This window comes from Betta splendens, chromosome 16 (assembly GCF_900634795.4).
Source record: "Betta splendens chromosome 16, fBetSpl5.4, whole genome shotgun sequence".
Classification (NCBI taxonomy): domain Eukaryota; kingdom Metazoa; phylum Chordata; class Actinopteri; order Anabantiformes; family Osphronemidae; genus Betta; species Betta splendens.
The window spans coordinates 17,600,576-17,618,259 of record NC_040896.2 but is presented as its reverse complement, the minus strand read 5'-3'; the positions used below and the strand labels follow the sequence as shown (position 1 = coordinate 17,618,259).

At 44.6% G+C, this 17,684-nt stretch overlaps 2 protein-coding genes across 6 annotated transcripts in view; one reads left to right on the top strand and one right to left on the bottom strand.

The window, feature by feature from the left end:
- Positions 1–462: 462 nt before the first annotated feature.
- On the top strand, positions 463–7,991 carry zgc:110410 (uncharacterized protein LOC553618 homolog). Of its 4 annotated transcripts, none has more exons than XM_029128484.3 (11): positions 463–689; positions 1,387–1,522; positions 1,599–1,752; positions 2,100–2,178; positions 2,406–2,459; positions 2,561–2,651; positions 2,810–2,847; positions 3,167–3,254; positions 4,846–4,935; positions 5,508–5,555; positions 6,062–7,991. In XM_029128484.3, the coding sequence occupies exons 2-11, from the start codon at positions 1,418–1,420 to the stop codon at positions 6,212–6,214; spliced, it is 900 nt and encodes a 299-aa protein (XP_028984317.1). In that variant the 5' UTR covers positions 463–689; positions 1,387–1,417; the 3' UTR covers positions 6,215–7,991. The 4 variants fall into 4 exon arrangements, with proteins under 4 accessions (XP_028984317.1, XP_028984320.1, XP_028984315.1 ...); XM_029128487.2 differs by lacking the exon at positions 463–689 and adding an exon at positions 696–845 and having other exon boundaries at positions 1,387–1,510; XM_029128482.2 differs by lacking the exon at positions 463–689 and adding an exon at positions 696–845.
- The window catches only part of LOC114842693 (ankyrin repeat and IBR domain-containing protein 1-like), a 23,817-nt gene continuing 12,551 nt past the window's right edge, over positions 6,419–17,684 (bottom strand). For both annotated transcript variants that reach the window (XM_029128467.2, XM_029128468.3), the window contains exons 12-20: positions 15,827–15,961; positions 14,965–15,051; positions 14,553–14,619; positions 13,646–13,791; positions 13,002–13,180; positions 12,859–12,910; positions 10,483–10,594; positions 9,924–9,967; positions 6,419–9,379 (exon numbers count right to left, since the gene is read on the bottom strand). In XM_029128467.2, coding sequence (XP_028984300.1) covers positions 8,465–9,379; positions 9,924–9,967; positions 10,483–10,594; positions 12,859–12,910; positions 13,002–13,180; positions 13,646–13,791; positions 14,553–14,619; positions 14,965–15,051; positions 15,827–15,961 — 1,737 coding nt within the window. In that variant the 3' untranslated portion in view covers positions 6,419–8,464. The remainder of the gene's footprint in view (positions 9,380–9,923; positions 9,968–10,482; positions 10,595–12,858; positions 12,911–13,001; positions 13,181–13,645; positions 13,792–14,552; positions 14,620–14,964; positions 15,052–15,826; positions 15,962–17,684) is intronic.

The window sequence follows — 17,684 nt, the reverse complement described above, 5'->3', positions numbered from 1 at the left end:
AGGGCTGTAACGTGGAAATAAGTGTATTTGAGCTTTTTTTTTCATAGAGAATAAATTCACCCAGCGTGGCGTCTCAGTGTCAGTCCTTTCAGTCTCCATTCTCCACGGAGGAGCTCTAAGACTGTATTGACCTACATTACTTCATGTATTTCCAGCATACAGTATGTCTTTAGCTCCTTTTTCCTGCTCAGACTCGACATTCCAAATCCCATTGTGTGGGCTGAAGTCACGGAACACGTCATCCGTCCACGTGTCTGTGAGTGGACCGCTTCCACGGACAGGTCGCTGTCAATGTGTAACCCAGGAGATCCAGGGAGGTCACGTGACCGGCCACTGTGCAGCACAACTAGGTGGAGGCTTATCACCCGTGCTAAACTAACGATGCATCCTTACACAACATTGAAATTCAAAACCACACATTTGTTAAATATTTACTCATTCCACGTGGAGCAGATCAGAATGAACAAAGACTGCAGATGTACTTTTTTTTCCTGGCAGCCCTGTTGCGTAACGGCATTTTAAGAACTTGCTCATAATGTCCCATTGAGCCTAATGAGGGATTCATCCTTCCCCCGGAGCTGAGCTCCTGTCTCTGTGGGAGCTGACTGATAGCAGGTAGACTTTGCCCCGGAGGGGAATCAACACGGCAGGAAGTGCAGCGGCGCAGAGTGAAGGCCGCCGCCACGGAGGTGAGTCGTGTCGGAGCGACTTGGAGTCGCTGTTAATTGATTTATGTGAACAGAGTTGTGGTGGAACCGCCGTAGGTCACTTTGAGGACTGGGGAAAAAGCGCAAGGTGGACTTTCAGGAGCCCGTCGTTCATCATATCTCGGAGTCTTTCGATATGTAAGGAAACAGAAACAATGTCCAAACGCTGCCATTCAAACACAAGGACGCTTTTAAAACGCATTTTACTGTGTTCAGGGCATCACAGTTGTTTTTAATTCAGGAGGTTGGTGTTTCAAATTGTGACCTCAGAGTGTTTATGTGGCGTGAGTCCTTATTAATTATTAGTTTTAGAGTTAATTTCTGCTGTTACAGGGAGTGGCGATGGTTTGATACAAACAGTGGTCATCTCACTTTTATCAGCTTGTAATTGTGCAAATAATTATGGTTCAGCTGCTTTAGTGGTGGACTTTAAACCGTCTCCACAACCAGCACAACCCTGCGTTGGCGCTCTGTCTTTCCTCATGACATCTTTATGTCTTCCGAGGCCAATTAATCATAACCTATTTGGCCATTGAACGTACACACAGCTCTAACAAATGGAGGCTTAGGGCCGTAATTATGGATGTTAGTCATGGCCGACTCTGTGTTCGTGCGATGCTTCATCCGGTAATCAGCTGTTCATTTGTGCCACTGATGAAAGTGCCGCTGCTGGTTACAGTCGCTCCCCTGAACTCGTCTCTGTCAGTGGAATGGACCGGGCCGATGACGGCAGATACGCTGGGAGCCAGGCGTCTCCTCCCCCGTACAGTCACCAGGACTACGCAGGGAGCGCCTACAACGGGGTGAGCTACCAGGTATGAGCGCGACGGTGATGCTAATGCATTGTGTTGTGTTTGTGTGTCCGGCTGTGACGCCTGCTGGTTCACTCAGGTGGGGACGGGGAACGTCAGAGTGGTGTCTCCACCCGGCGGCTACGAGAACATGGTGCATCCTGAGGGTGAGGCCGCTGCAGGTCACAGTCCACCCGACTACTCCTGTGGCTTAGAGGACGGCAGCGGCTTCAGTGACGCCGCCATACGGAGAGGTGAGAGAGGGGGGAGGGCGAGCGAGGCGTTTGTGTGCGCGGACGGAGTCGAGAAGGATAAACAGAATTTACTCCCTCATTTTCTTTTCAGGGTTTTCTTGAAATTGATTTGAAATTGAAAACTGTTCCCAGATCTGCGCACGGCACCTTATTTCAGCTGTTCACCTCCCACACAACACAAATCATTTTCAAAGAGAGGCTGAGATGCAGGTTGGGTGAAAACAACCACTTTCAATTGTGGTGCGGTATAAACAACTCTGCCGGTCTGTCTGCCTTCTGCTCAGTTTCCAACCTGTCTCTCTGCTTTTGTAACTGTGTGTGTGTGTGTGTGTGTGTGTCTCTTACAGGTTTCATAAGAAAAGTCTACTTGACTTTGATGGTTCAGCTGCTGGTGACTGTTGGCATCATCTGTGCTTTTATTTACTGGTGAGGCACCGTAACGCGAGGGCATTATTTGTCTTGTTGCAGAGCGGAAATGTGTGTGAGGCCCCTATTCATCCATCAGCCTTTAGTCCGGCCTCAGCAGTGTGAGCTCAGCTAATCATAAATATGAGGTGTCCTCTGTTAATATTTCATAAAATCCTCCTAATTGCTCTCTGTGAAACTCTCTCTCTCTCTCTCTCTCTCTCTCTCTCTCTCTCATCAAATAACAGGGAGGCTCTGAGGAAGTGGGTCCAGGATACTTACTGGTTCTCCTACACTATGATGTGAGCCCATGCCTACGGTCACGTCTCAGTTAGAGTTCCACGCGCCGCGCTGCCAGTTTACTTGCTCGTTTACGACGCCCTCTATATTCTGTGTGAAACAGGGCAGTGGTGCTCGCGCTCATCGTGGCCATGTCCTGCTGTGACAACCTCCGTCGTCAAGTTCCTCTCAATTTCATTGCCCTGGGCCTGTTTGTGAGTCGACGTGGTAGCAGCCAGGCATCAAATTAAAGCCCCTCCACACCTGCTCTATTTCACGGCTTTCCTGCCATGTATTTACTTTCCATTTGTCCCCCGCTTCCCTCTCTCTCTCTCTCTCTCTCTCTCTCTCTCGCTCGCTCGCTCTGTCGCAGACCATTGCAGAAGGCCTGATGCTGGGATCTGTGGCAGCGTGAGTGATTCCGAGGATTAATCCCCACCACGACAACCTTATTTGATCCATATCGGCCGCAATGAAGCCGTCAAAGCTGAAGCGACGTTATCTTTGCCGGCTTATGAAATTAAAAACTACACAGTCATAATTTAGAGGCGAAGCTAAGGATAAAAGAGGAGCACCACCATCATTTGGCAGCTGGGTCACCAGCGTCCATCTTTGAGGTGTTTGCTCTTTAGCAGCGTGTCAGAGCCTCAGTTGCTGTTAGAAGCTGGTTTGATGTGAAACAGGATCCCGTCTTCACCCTCGGAGCTGCTGTTGGTGCTTCTTTCTGCAGGTTCTTCCACGCGGAGGCGGTCCTGTGGGCCATGGGGGCCACGGCGCTGGTGTCCCTCTCCCTGACTCTGTTCGCTATGCAGACCAAGGTAGGACCCGTCACGCGGGTCGGGCCCCGGTTCGCAGACGGACCGGGGCCACTTTGCTCCGGTGGTGAGCGCTTGCGAGCTTGGCTGAGAGGAGCGTTTAGCGCTAAGCTGCTTTTTCCCCCTCCCTCACGCAGTGTTTGCTGTATGTAGTCACCGGTTTAAAGCCCTAACGGCTCTGCTGCCCAGGCAAAACTGCGATTACTGCTGAGATCAGTGCATTTGTCCAATCCAGTTAATTCCTAATGTGGAGCGGTGGCCAGAGTTAAAGCTGCGTTCAGGCTGACGCAGGCTCTTATCGTGAACTCTGCGTCAGAAATGGCCGGGGGCCTTTTGTTATTCGCTCATTTCCCCTTTTACCGTGAAACGTCTCATACAGCAAACATGCGACACAATTAATCTTTAACTCTGTCCTCCGAGTGCGATCCAGGCACACAGGCCTCCGCAGCTACTTCCTACTGTGCTGTGCAGTGACATCAATGCAGGAGGAAACACCATTGGATCACTGGGTTTTTACGACAATAATGGTTTAAACCAGTGCTGTAATAATCGAGCTGCCTTTAGTTTGTGTTGTCTCTTCAGGAAAGAAGTCATTTCATCTCATATGCGAAGTGTAAATGATGAAACAGCGCATGTTTATGTCGGTGTCGTACATTTCATTAGAAGGTCAGATGTTTTATTAGCAGCAGTCAATGGGAGGAGACCTTTGGAAAATCACTTCACCTCATTACGTGGCTCCTGTTTAAAACACAGATAAAGTAAGTGGGAAACGCTCCCAACTCAAAACAGACACATTAAACAGATGAAAGGCCAAAGTTGTGGCCATTGAAAGTCCCTCATAATTACTGCTGGCGTCACCAACATATTTAGCATCTGAATGGGCCACGGGGGATTTGTTCTTTCCGTGTAGCGTCAATGTATAGTCGGCCTCATAAATGCTGTTTCTTTGAATTTGTCCTCAGCCGCATTAAATTCGACAACGTTAACGACTCTCTGCTTTAATTCAAGGGGTTTGACAAAACAGTGAACTTAATAAATTACAGCATTACATTTGCATTGGGTTGCTGCTCACTGGAACCTTGGAGTGAAGGATCCATCACTAGGCTGAATGTGAGCTGATCACCCAGTAAACGGCATCGGCGCTGCGTTCAGGCACCTCGTGGTTTCTCTTCACGACTTCCCGTTCTCACGTCTCCGCAGGTCACAGAGATCTAAACGTCTGCGTGTTTCGCTCACGGCTCCTCAGGTGATCAGTGTCAAGTGATTCTCCCGAAGTAGCAGCCATCTTCCCTTTTTCTGTGGGGCCAAAAGGTCACCCTCTTCTGCCTGCGTTGCATCCTGCTGAATAATTATCCAGGATCATTTTGTCCGGAATCGTTCGGCTTCCCTTGCGCCACGTCCTCATCGAGGCCTGAACTACAGACGACCTTGAGCTTTTACAGCCATGATGGGTTTGAACGAGAGACGTTCTGTCCGGTGTTTTCTGTTTGAGAGGCTCGTCACATTCAGCGTCTCTCTCTCTCTCTCTCTCTCTCTCTCTCTCTCTCTCTCTCTCTCTCTCCCTCTCTCTCTCTCCCTCTCTCTCTCTCGCCAGTGGGACTTCACCACGCTAAATGGCAGCCTGTGGGTGTTTGCCTGGACCCTCTTTTCGTTTGCATTGCTTTGTGCAATCCTCCGGTCGCAGGTAAATCAAGGCGCCGTTGTGTTTACACCGGTGTTTGCCGTGAGAACGGCTTTGAAATTAATAGCGGCCGCGTGTGCAGCGGTTAGAGGCGGACAGTATATACAGCCTGATAGCTTTTATCCCCGGCATGTACTGCCACTGACCTGTGTGCTGAACAGACTATAAAGAAGAGAGTGTGTCCTCTCAAGCCTCTCAGGGGCTGAACTGATGTCAGGCAGATGCATTTAAATGTACAGGCCTATTTGCTGTGATGACTGTTTCTGCCTTAAGCAGAGAATTCACAGGGCAAAACAGCTTTGTATCGATTTAAAGACGCTATTTTTACATACATGAGAGAAATGAGGCGAACACACAGACGTTCTTAAAGCGTATTGTGGCCACTCTTTATCAGCCTTTACCAGAACAAGCAAAAAAGAAAATGGATGATTATGTCATTTTCTGGGATACAGTGTTAAAGGATGAGGCTGTTAAGTCTGCATCGTATCACACATTATTTTACTAACGATCACAAACACTTGTAGAATCCATTGTGCTTCTGAGACCTGCTGCTGACTTTGTGTCTCTCCCAACAGTATCTTTACATCCTGTACGCCTGCGTGGGAACCCTGCTGTTCTCTTTAGTGAGTACACTCCAACTTTCATAGCAGCTCATGATTATCTGTAACAGACTGAATCAGGAATGGGACTGGAAACCCTCCCAGACGACCACATGTCACACGCCTGAGATCTGACGGCGGTGCCGAGCGACCCCCGCCCGTTCGTCACGGCAGCTCTCGTCCAGAGAGGGAGCGACCGCCTTGTCCTCGTGCCCTTTAATTTCCATTATGCACTGCTTAACGGCGCCGAGCTTCATTTCCACAGTCACCTCGCCGCTCGCCTTTGGCACAAACAGCCACTGCTGCGACCGATCCCATCAGCCGGCACGCGGAGCCCGAAAGGCCCGTCGGCGCCCAGTCACAACTGATTTGGAGCCGCACAACAGCGACCGCGTGATTACTCACTCGGCCCGTTATCTACAAAGCTCCCGCCGTCAGATGAGGATCGCCGCCCGTGTTTCCCGTCGAATCCATCTCTGTAGCCGTCGCGCAGACGACGACGTATCTCATCTCGCTCTGTCTCTCCGCAGTACTTGGTGTTCGACACCCAGCTCATTCTGGGGGGGAAACACAGGAAGTATGAAGTCTCTCCCGAGGAGTATGTGTTTGCCGCTCTCAACCTCTACCTGGACGTGGTCTCCCTCTTCCTCCTCCTGCTGCAGCTCATCGGCCTCTGCCGCTAACAACCAGGCCAAGCTCCAGCCAGCAGTCATCACACACACAGCTGTCATTTATCCTCATTTTTATACTAACACGTTGTGTAATTAGTTGCTGGTGGAGCAGATGAAAAGGAACTGCACTGAAGGACAATCTGCCGTCATTGGCACTCCCCACACACAGTACTATATAATACTTTATACAATAATAGTAGAAAAAAACACAACACATAAAACTCAACACACAGTTTATTGGCGTCACACATCAAACGTTTTTCATATAAAGTGGGAATGTATCAAGTATAGACTATGAAAGTGCAAATAGCGTTTCAAGGATTAGTTGCTTAACAATAGAAGATCTCAATGCGTTACAAAATGTTATGTCATTTCAAAATAAATCACCCGGACGTTAGAGGTGAAATACAAAGAAAGTACAAATTCTATGTAGACCTGTACCCACTTCATGCACAGCCTGGTTACACAGAAAGGGTATGGCACTCACTGTCACATCCGAACATCTCTATGACTCCACGTCTGCCAGAAAAGAACGACCGCTTACTTCAGACATTAGTCTTTGTTTTATTAGTTAAGACATTTACAATCCATCTTCTTTAATGGATCAGTGTGGTTTCAAATAGATAACCTACTTTATATTGCAACTTTCCTCCGTTTAGTGTCTTTAGGTACGATATATGACACACATACATTAAGTCAACTCATTCCAAAGTCAATACAGTGATTTTAGTTTTCCAAACAGAAAAAACAACTGCTTGGTGCAGGCAAAAAGCCGCACAAGAGGAAAATCAAACCTGTTTTAAAACTATGAACAAGGTCTGAGAGTGTACGGTGGTAACTTACCCAGTAAAGCAAATCATGGAAATCGAAGTCATCTGCTAACTTAATACTACGAGAGCCAACAAAAAGCCTTGTGCTACAAGTATTATGATGAAAAGAGGAGTTTGTGTCTATAAACACTACAACCTTGAGCGAAATAAGTTTAAGGTAACAGGTGTTTTTGTTTACACTGTAAATACTGTGTAATTAGCACTCAGAATGGTTTACGTAATGGTGATTGACATAGTGTAAAGGCACTGTATCTCTAAACTGCTAGAGAACCGTTTTATCACCCTTGAGATGCAATACACATTCATGGTTTTTACACACGTCACGCTGCAGTCCGCAGCATCTGCAGAGCTCTCTCAAGGCTTTGCTTTTACTACACTTAAGTAGGACCCCGACATTAATTACAGCGGGCAGGGCTTGATTCATTCATTAATCAATCTGAATATGATTGCCTGATTATCTGTCGCTGGCATTCTGTGTACTTCACACATATCCAGTAGTCCACATAGTATTTATGTGGGGTTACACATTGAGCTGCAATAATCAACAATAGAATTTAACTAAGCTGTTGAACTGAATGATACAGTGTGGACCCTCGGGACCTGTCAACATGTGTCATTGAGGAACTGAGGCTTAGATGGAATAACCATCGACAGGTCTGTTATGAAATGTCTTCAGTCCAGCCACCTACTCTTCACTTTCACCATTAAGTTTGAATGTTTCACACGATAAAGTCCACAACTATAATGGTATCGAACTAGATGTTCACACAGCACACGACAGCTTTTAGGGAAATTTGAGAATATCACTCGCGGCTTCAATCTCATAAAATTTATGGCTCGGCGCGTTCACATTACATTTGAGCTGAGTTGTGGAGGTTGTTAATTAGCAGGCACAATTTGCATTGAAGAAGCCACTTGGTGACTGCAAACTGTGCTTTAGCGAGTCAGTGTTTGGCACCCATAAAGTAGGCAGATATGGACAGAAGTGACCGTTAGGCCTCAACCTGTGTCACACAGGCTGAAATACTGGAAGAAAACAATCTGCTTACTATGTACAGTTGAAAAGTCTTCCTCTGCCCTGATTCACACACGTACAGTAAGCTTTTACTCCAGTGGAACAAAAATAATACCTGCAAGATGCTAAAGTCTGCAAATCTCTCATCGTCTATAAAATGAACCTTGATTTGTATTTCGGTCAGCATAGAAACATTGAAGGTAACATTATCAAATGTAATCTGTCCCCTTAGTGGTTTCAGGGTGGCTGTTCTTTAGGGAGGCTGATGATACAGTAAACACGCGGAACCGATCTGCCTGTAACAGCATACTAAACATACCACTTTCCAAATGAATATGAGTGATTGGCTATTGTACATATTCAGTTAATTGCAGTATATAGTGGCTTTTGGCTTGATCCCCCTCGCTTCTAATCAGATCATACCAAATGCACTTGTTCCTCCCACTCGGAGGAGCTGGTGCTGGGCAGCTGGTCAGATACAGAGTCACACTGTGGAGTGTCAACATGGCAGACCTTCGAGCCTCCACGCTCGGCATGGCCTCCACCGGTGTCACCTGTGGCCGTGTAAGGTAACTGAACGGTGTCCAGCCCCACTAGATCCAACTGAGTTGGCCTCTCGACGACACCGCACTCCTGTTCCTCCGCATCACCCGGCCTGCGAGGACAGAAACCCACGTCTGAGGCGACTTGCTGAGGTTTCCTGCTTTCAGGCAGGACACTGGCGTTCTCATCATCTGGCAGATGCCCTTCTGCATCTTCCCGGAATGCACCAAGGTCTGAATCCGTCTCAGGGGAGTTTGAGGGGACCAGGGTGATACCTTGGGGATTCATGTCGTGGAACCAAGCCATGATGTTGCCAAGAAGGTTGGCGTTTGCCCCCAGTGCGGCGGATGATGATGGATCTTGAGTGCTGCATATGGCCGAGTCAATCGCGTCGCCGGAAGAAGAGAAGAGACCTTTAGATGAGTTGTTGCCAGCTGGAGCCACTGGCACAGAGGCCCCGTAGCTCCGGTGGTGGCTGTCACAGTGCGGACCAGTGGGGAAACCGGGGGCAGCAGAGTACTGGCTGCTGATGTTGTAGTTGCCAAGTCTTGCCATGTTATCGCCCAGTTCCAGCAGCTCTGAGCTGCTCAGGGAAGCTCTGGGGAGGACGTCCACACCGGGAGCTCTTTGTTCAAGCCTCGAAGGCAGAGAGGTGCCGATCGCGCCAAGTGACGCTTCGACGGCTAGGCCCTCGTGACTGGACTCTCCCCCTGCCATCGCTGAGTCCTGGAGTGAAAGCTGAATGGCCAGCAGAATGTTGGGGTCGTCATCATCCAAAGAACCGAGGCCCTGCAAAAGATTTAAGGCCACATCGTGTCATGAAAAGGAGCTGAAACCAGGCCAAGCCCGTGTGATCTAGTTACGGACCACCAGCAGTTTTACACCTGCAGTTCAGGTTCGCCCTGCACCTCATATGTAAATGTGTGTCAGACAAGAAAAATAAGGCATGTTTGACCTACAGGCAAAGTCCATTTGGTCTAATTTTAACAGCTGCTGTTTTCCACTTTGTTGTACGTGTTTTTTTTAGATTTCAATAAATCACGTCTCCAAAATGGACAAAATGATGTATATGTTTGTTGCTGTCAACAAATTCCCTCTAGGTTGTGGCATGTTCACTTCATCAGTTTAGCATTTTCTTAAGGTTACCTTAAGAAAACAAAACTAAAGGAGGCAAATGTCACACTTGTCAAGCTAAATTTTGTTTTATGGATATAAAGACGTGGGGACTATATCCCTTCAGAAAGGTATTATGTGTTTAATAAATGTAAATACCGTCCTGATTCAGCAGCAGCATACGTCAAAGTATATTAGCCATTGAAAGGTGTGTACTTACCATCAGTGGCCCTTGTCTACATCCGCTCCCCATGTCCTGTGTGTCTGCATAATGAGGGAGAACAGCCTGAGCCAAAATACCCTCATTACACAGAATATTGAATAGGAATTTAACTCACTGATACAACATATTTAAAACAGATCATCTTCACTTTAGTGAACAATGCAAAATAATCAAGTGATAGCAACCTGACGGAGCAAATGCCTTCAGCACTTTCCCAGGAAATTCACTGAGTCGGTATCTACTTATAAAATCATCGGATTCTCCTTGGAACAACAGAGGCAAGTAGCTGGCATCAAAACTGCAAACTCCATCCATCTTTCACTCAACACAGCCAAGCACCAGCGCTGTGGTAAACATTGCTGGTATATGGGACATATCGGCTTTTCTGTACATTTCCCAACTTTGAGCTGAGCTGTGTTCATGTTAGGTAAAAGCAAAAGCGCACTTCTTAAATAGGCATCCAGTAAAGATACATGTAGTTTTACCCATGATAGATCTCCCCTCACTTTCTAATATTCTTGTTCTGGGAGCCATATACTGTATGTCCTCTGCCTACCTAAATTGTTTTCACCAGGGTCATCAGGGTCGGGCGTGTTGCTACGGAGACTGGACATGTCGCCTCGCCGCCGCTGCCTATGTCTCCGTCTGTACTGGAACTCTGCATACTCCTTGACAACAGTAGGAAAAACAAAACATGCATTTTCCACTGCCAGTGTATTGCTAATGGCTTCATTTTAACAAAACATTTAATTATTTATATTTAAATATATATTTATAGTAGTTTATCTTTAATATCCCAAATGTTATCATCTACGAGTCAATGAAATGCATTTGTTTCCATGTATTGATCTGGGGCAAGAACTGCCCATACTCCTTGACTTATACTTTTATGTACTTAACATCTGTTGGTAAAGCCATGCACTTCAAATGCTCTTTGAGCCTTTCTAGGTAGGAACAGCACCTCCAGACTGCTTCAAACATGCATGTCCAGACCAAATCTTCGATCGTTACATTGGAAACAGGTCCAGAAACTTCAAAATGCTGTGTGAGTATGTCTGACAAATACCAGCAACAACGACTACACTCCGCCATACAGATGTCATTATTAAAAAGTAAGGTGCATCAACGATTTATTTGCTGGCAAGTGTTAAATAAATAATCTTTTGCAAGTCATATCAGAAGTGTTTCGAACAAAATCCAAACCTATCTTGAGCCCAGGGTGTAGTGATTTTGGAAATATGTTCATTAAGTATGGGCCAGTTTTTGAGGGACTCTAGAGTGCTAGTAAAAAAATAAAAATAAATAAAATAAATCTAGTGACTTTGCTAACGTAAGCTAATGATAAATGTAAGACTACTCTCCGGTTCCAGACCAAGATTAAAAAGGTCTCATGTATTCATATTAATACCATGAAATAATCTACTATATTCTTAATTCAATCATCTCATACGTTTGAGAGTCAGCAAGTCACATTCACATAATCAAAAGTCTCTCACCCCTACTCTGTCTTTCATGTTTCCACTGCTCTAAATATAGCCCACTATAAAGAACCATGGAGTGGACCATCTGTGGCTGTGAGCAGTGTCATCAGGCTTTCATTATTACCATGGTGTTCCCATTAACTACTGCGGCTGAAAGATGGAGGCTTCTAATTAGGGGTTAGCTCCTTGCATTAGGTGCTCGGATTCTAATGGCAGCATTTATTGTGAACTTCCACATAAACATGTTCTTGTGACAAAAATAATCTGTTTAGAATACTGGCAGGCTTGTTATCTAAATCCTGGTAGCGGAAAATAGGGTGGAGGTAAGATAAGTATCAGAGCAGACACTGATAACTTGTTCCTTTGAAGATAAGCAACTTCTTTGTAGTGTTCCTTCTAGCTTAATTAAATTTTTGCTTGTGGCCTGTAACACTACATTTGTCTGAGGAATCAATAGTGGTATTTTGTGGTACAGTAAACAAACGGATACAAATTAGGGTCTGACAGAGATAATAGTTGGCAAAGACACTGAGTATTCATAGCGACTTCTAATTAAGACCAGCGATTTGACTCTCTTAGATTTTTCAGAAGAATCAGACCAGCCAACAAGAGCAGATAACTTGTGGTATCCTTAAAATACAATTTAGATAACTTGATACAATCTAATGACATATTTGAAGACAAGTCAGACAAGTGACCCAATCAGGTTGGTTGTTTTTAGAGCTAACAGCTTTACCTGCGCAGATGATAAGTGGTTGTGAATATATTTACCAAGCTGGCTTGCATACATGCATCAAGCTGTACAGAACAGCTAAAGAGGTCAATAATCAGTCATTATATCGAAGGTTTCATGACTGAAAGTGATTAGGAACAACCTGCTCAGGTGTTTGTCAGAGTACTCGGTGCACAGGGGAAAACTGAGCCATCTGGCTTACTAGAAAATATGAAAAAACATGATCTTTGGGTCATCATGGCCTGTCAACACTGCTGACACAGCCAAAAGTACACTTAACAAATATTTATTGACTACATACAGGGTTTCTGTAATTAATTAATTACCTTGTTAGGTAAAGTAAAGTAGGGAGCGCCAGCAGTTAATCCACTACATGAAGCTGTCACAGACATCTGTCTCAAACCCACTGACTGGTGATAATAACTTCAAGGGTAAAGGAAGTGAAAATTCACTGGGAATTAATTGCCTTGGCTGCATTTTGTAGTTTAATGAGAAGACTTATGGTTCAGTTACTTTAACACATTTGTTCCTTGCTTCTACAATGTGATGTAAAATATGGATTATTTTAGTCATGAATAAAGTCTCTTATCTGTTCACATATTTGTCAGACATTAACAATATTAAAGCTTATCTATCAGACAGTCACAGTATTGAAAGATGCTGCGGCGCAAACTGCACACTTGGTATTTAAACAAATCATCAGTCTGCCCACTCTTACCTCAGGTGATGCAAAGCCCAAATATTCCCAGTCCCAGGTTCCACCGGCAAAACTGCAATTGAGCAAGACAGCTTTGTTAGTTGCTTAAAGTGCTATTTTTCATCTCAGCCTAATGTATTTCTGTTTAATGAGCTGTGCGTTACCTCCGTCTAGGGGCTTCAGGAGAGTCATTAGGAGCCACTCCTCTGGCCACCGAGGCCAGGAACTCCTGCCTCTTCTGCTGCACCAGACAGGCTGCACGGATGATCTTGTGGCGCGGCGTCCGCAGGTACGGCCGGTTGACTTTCTGTGCTAGGTCCTCTGTTACCATCTCCAAGTCCGTCTGAGGAAAGAGAACAGAGCTGGCTAAGGGATTTTTGATGTTTTATTCAAACCTCGGTGAGTGAATGATTTCAGTGTACTGTATGAACATCCTGTTCAAGGACAAAGTGACTTTTGAAGTAGCTCAATAAGTGAACTACTTTAAGAGCTGCTGTGCATGTATCTGCTCAGGTGCCAGGTTTGACAAACTTTCAAAGACTGGTGAAAGTTCATTTTAAAGTACCAGGCTGCAGCATTAAACAGGTGGGTAGGCAGGTAAGCACATTTTGTGTCTATGGCAGTAATTATAAATTATACACGACATAATACATAATGCCAGATAGTTAAAAGCCGAAATGTGGACGTATAACTGGGGCACACTGTGAAGTACAGGAGGTAGAAAGCCTTAGCTCCAAATCTCTAGTGGCCCATATAACTCTGAACGCTGGGAACATTTGTCTTTTTTCCTCAATAAGTAGGACTGAACCTGCATGAGCTCGTAGATCTCTTTCTTTGTGCTTTTGGGCTCCAGAAAAAACCCATAAGGATAAGAGCACTTGAGTATACGGCGAGTCTTCAGTAGTTCTAGGACTGCATCTTCAATGAACGTAGTGTCAGGTGGGCCTCCTTCCCCTGGGAAAGAGTGAAGAGGCAGTCAGATATCAGCTTTAACTTATGGGTTCACATCCCTCATTCCAGCTTAATTTATATACACTTCCAAGCAGAGCAGCTCAAAATGAAAAGTTCTGAAACAAAGCACATGAAAGAAAGGCTCTTCTATAATAAATGTATTGTATGCAGTGTTTTATTACCTCCCTGGAGTCTAGCTTGATGGGTAATGAGTACCAGAAACTGTCCTGGCCTTGGCGAACTGTTAACCTAAAACCTTCAACAGCTTCCAAAGCTATAACAACTTCTTTTAGAGCTTAGGTCGGTATCAAACTGTGATTTATTCATCTGAATACATCTTATTAGGAATCGTGTAAGATACTAATGACTAGTCTTGGTCATACATAAACAAAATCAATTTATTAAGAGTTATATTCAGTTTTGGTTATTTTGTGTAATTGCAGCAAAAGAACACTAATAAATACTCGTGCAATCAAAGTCAAAACTTCTGAGTTATGGTCATTATCCATTTCTCTGTCAGAAACACATTTAAACTGTAAAACATGATGCTTTAATTGCTGATAAACAGGCTTGTACAGATGGGGATCTAGAGGATTCACAAAGCAGAGCCATTTACACTAAATAACAAATACACCTCCTGTAATACATCTGTGTCTTTATCCGCCCTTCAACTGCCGAATATCAGTAACGGAAGGCTAATACCAGAGGACGAGATTAAGATGCGTAATAAAGATTGACACCATTGCGGCAGACTGCGCACTCACTTCCACTGAGGGCTCGACTGAGCTGCTCCATCTTCTCTTTGGCTGTTTTTAAGAGACGCTGCTCCAGCTGTGGTTATGGAAACAGAGTTGTACTGTTAAGTCAATCATCTGCCTGACTCACAAAGACCAAACAGAAAGGCCAGATTCAGGCTGTATAAAACCTATTTGGATTAACGTGTATAATGATTTCTGACACCACAAAAATATAAAACATATAAAATGAGTCAGTCACAAAGAAGTATAGTCTGCAGTAATAGTAAATGTACGCAGTGCAGAAATACTGCAAATTGATCACTATACTGCACTGCACTGCAGTGTGCCCACCTGTCAGGCACTGTGACACATTAGAGCCACTAGATGATTGTACACTATGCACAGCAGACATCATTAGAACAAAGCCACAGCTGTTTACCTGATAGCTGTGCTCATGGTTCTTGAAGCGTGTGTAGTAGTGCATAAAACGGTCAAGTTCCTGAAAGCTCTTGTGCTTCTTCTCTGCCTGCAGGACAGTGATGGAACACAAGTTATAGTCAATAAAGCCCTTAAGGAGAAAATGTAGGTACCCTGGTAGAGAACAGTCCAAGTAAGAGAGTAGTGCCATGAATGCAATTAGTACTTCAGACTGGGAAGATGCATTTGTGATGCCTTTTCTTGATATCATAGTCAGTGTAAACATAGAAATCAAAGTTACTGTTTTTAGCAAAAAGCGCAAGTCAGTTCTTTTTGCAGCAATCAGTAATCAGTTATGCCCAAGTGATTTTACTCATTAATTTAAAGCAAATTGTTCATTTCAATTTAGTTTGTCAATCAATTATAGCTGTATATTTGTTTTATTTTCATTTTTCTAGTTGAAGCCTGAAACACATCCCTGTGTATTAAGTGGGTGTATTTTTTCTTGCAATTATTTCAGCTATAACCTACAGGTAGACTAGAATAACATTTGCGATGTGTTATGATTAAAGTGAGCTTGCATCAGTGAGGGTGCTGATAGTCATCACAGACACCTGGCTTTAGATGTAGAAATAAGAAAATGAAGCTCTGGCTCTGCTACACACTTATGTGAGTTAAAGAGTAAATCAGTGGGACACTTAACATTTAGTACTAAAATATAAAAGACTAACAAGGGCCTTCTCCAGGGATCCCCGCCATCACTGCAGTATTTCTTAATCTCCACTTTTGCATATTGCTCACTAATCATTGTTCCTTTATTTAGTTCCATTGAGATAAAAGGCGAGGTGTGCTGTGATGTCCATCTATAGTGAGTGTCCGGGTACCTCTTCCGTCATCTCCTTCGATTGCTCCTCCACCTGCTGGATAACCTCGTAGCGGGTGCAGCGATAATAGCCTCCCGTAGAGGAGCTGTGCTTTTTCCACTCTTCCAGACAGATCCAGCAGAAATCATACTTGCACTGCAGATAGCGAATGAAAATACGATCTAGTGAACTATTACTGGACCGCATAAAGGTGACAGCCAAAATATGTCTTCAGAGCATAGAAAAATAGTCAATATTATAAACTATAAAAATGTAAAATTACCTCTAACCATGGACAGTAACAACAGTTTTCTTAATTTTTACCTAATTATTCACCCTGGAGCAAAAACACTACAAACATTATCAACTAGAGAGATTCTGTCTAATTCACAAAAAAGATGTGAAAATGGTCCTACTCCCTTAAGAAAATGGAAGTGTTTAAAGGAAAACACAGACAGTTGTCAGTACTTAGTGGTGCATCCCCACAGCCTGCTACCACTAGAAGGCACTCAGACCACATTTGAGATCAGCAGGTCCCATTGGGCATTGTCGAACAACAAAACTCTGAAGTCACTCCAATCTGCAGCCTATTTGGTTGTAAGTGATTTCTTTTCCCATAACACGAGTACTTCTGTGGGTGACAAGTTAGGCAGAGCAACACAAGATCCTACAGGCTGAGACCTCTGTCGTCCTGGAAACACTATGCTTACATGGCACTTGAAAAAAAAATCAATACAAATGAAAGAGTAGGAGGTGGATGAATGGAATGGGAGAAAGATCCAAACGACATCATGTGTAATGGAGAGAGTGAAGTTAAAAAAGTGTGAAACCACACCAGAGGGAAGGAAAAGGGCAGTGAAAAGACAAAGAAATGTTCCTTGGCAACACTGAGTCCCGTGTTTCTAAGCAACGGGGGTAAAGCCATTTCTTACTATGTAATAACAGGTCAAGAGGCTCAGCCCTCCGCAGCCTTGTCAAAGCTGCTCCATTACTTCCAAACTAATCTCCATCTCCAGTCTATCGTCCTAACCAAGACGGAGACGGCGGCAGCGTTGTCAAAGAGACAAAGTGCGCCTGGTCGAAGGACGGCAGCTCGCTCTGTTCCAGGGCCCCCAGCAACAGCGGTAGTAACACAAACACAATCACTGTGGGACTACATGATGTCAACAGCTTAGCGGCTACCGGCCATGCAGCCGTACAACAGTGGAATGATACAGCAACAACAAAACACACAAGTAAAGAACAACAAAGCATCAATACATCATGTTCTGCTTAAAAAAAACAGTACAAACTTTAAAGTAGAAGCTATTCACCGAATCTTTGTGTCACAAACACCATCTGTGTGCAGCTAAAACTAATCTACATTATAGATTGTTGAGCCTTCAGCTAGACCCATTTTCCTTAGGGATGGTCCCACCGAACAGACTTGTGTGGTTTGAGGGATCCATAAAAGCAAACCACTGACATAAAGCACACAGTCCTATTAACATTTCATTGTGATACAGAAACTATTCAGCCCTACAGTACCTACTTCCTCCACAGATGCTCAACCTCCTATTCCACACACTTCTTTTTATTTAGAAGGCCCCGTCATTGGAGTAAGTCAATCATGAAAAGTATTTATAAACCATTGTATCATATGAGGTTTGGACACCACACATGTAGCACAGTGGGCAACTGCCTGTGTCTGATACAGTCACTGCTCACACAGTGATGTAGGCCAGCAGTGGCACCTGCAGAGCATAAAAACACAGTGCGCTTCAGTAGAAGTTAAGTAAATTGCGCGCTGTATTTGCGCATGGGCTCAATCAGACATTACATAGACACTCCGCTCCAGTGTGGAACTGGCTGCATGAAGTGTGTTTAATGTCTTGGCTAA

Coding starts and splice junctions, on each gene's coding strand:
- zgc:110410 (XM_029128484.3), top strand. CDS start 1,418: ATGGACCGGGCCGATGACGGCAGATACGCTGGGAGCCAGGCGTCTCCT. Junction 2,460..2,560: donor TGGTTCTCCTACACTATGAT/GTGAGCCCATGC, acceptor TGTGTGAAACAG/GGCAGTGGTGCTCGCGCTCA. Junction 2,848..3,166: donor ATGCTGGGATCTGTGGCAGC/GTGAGTGATTCC, acceptor TTCTTTCTGCAG/GTTCTTCCACGCGGAGGCGG.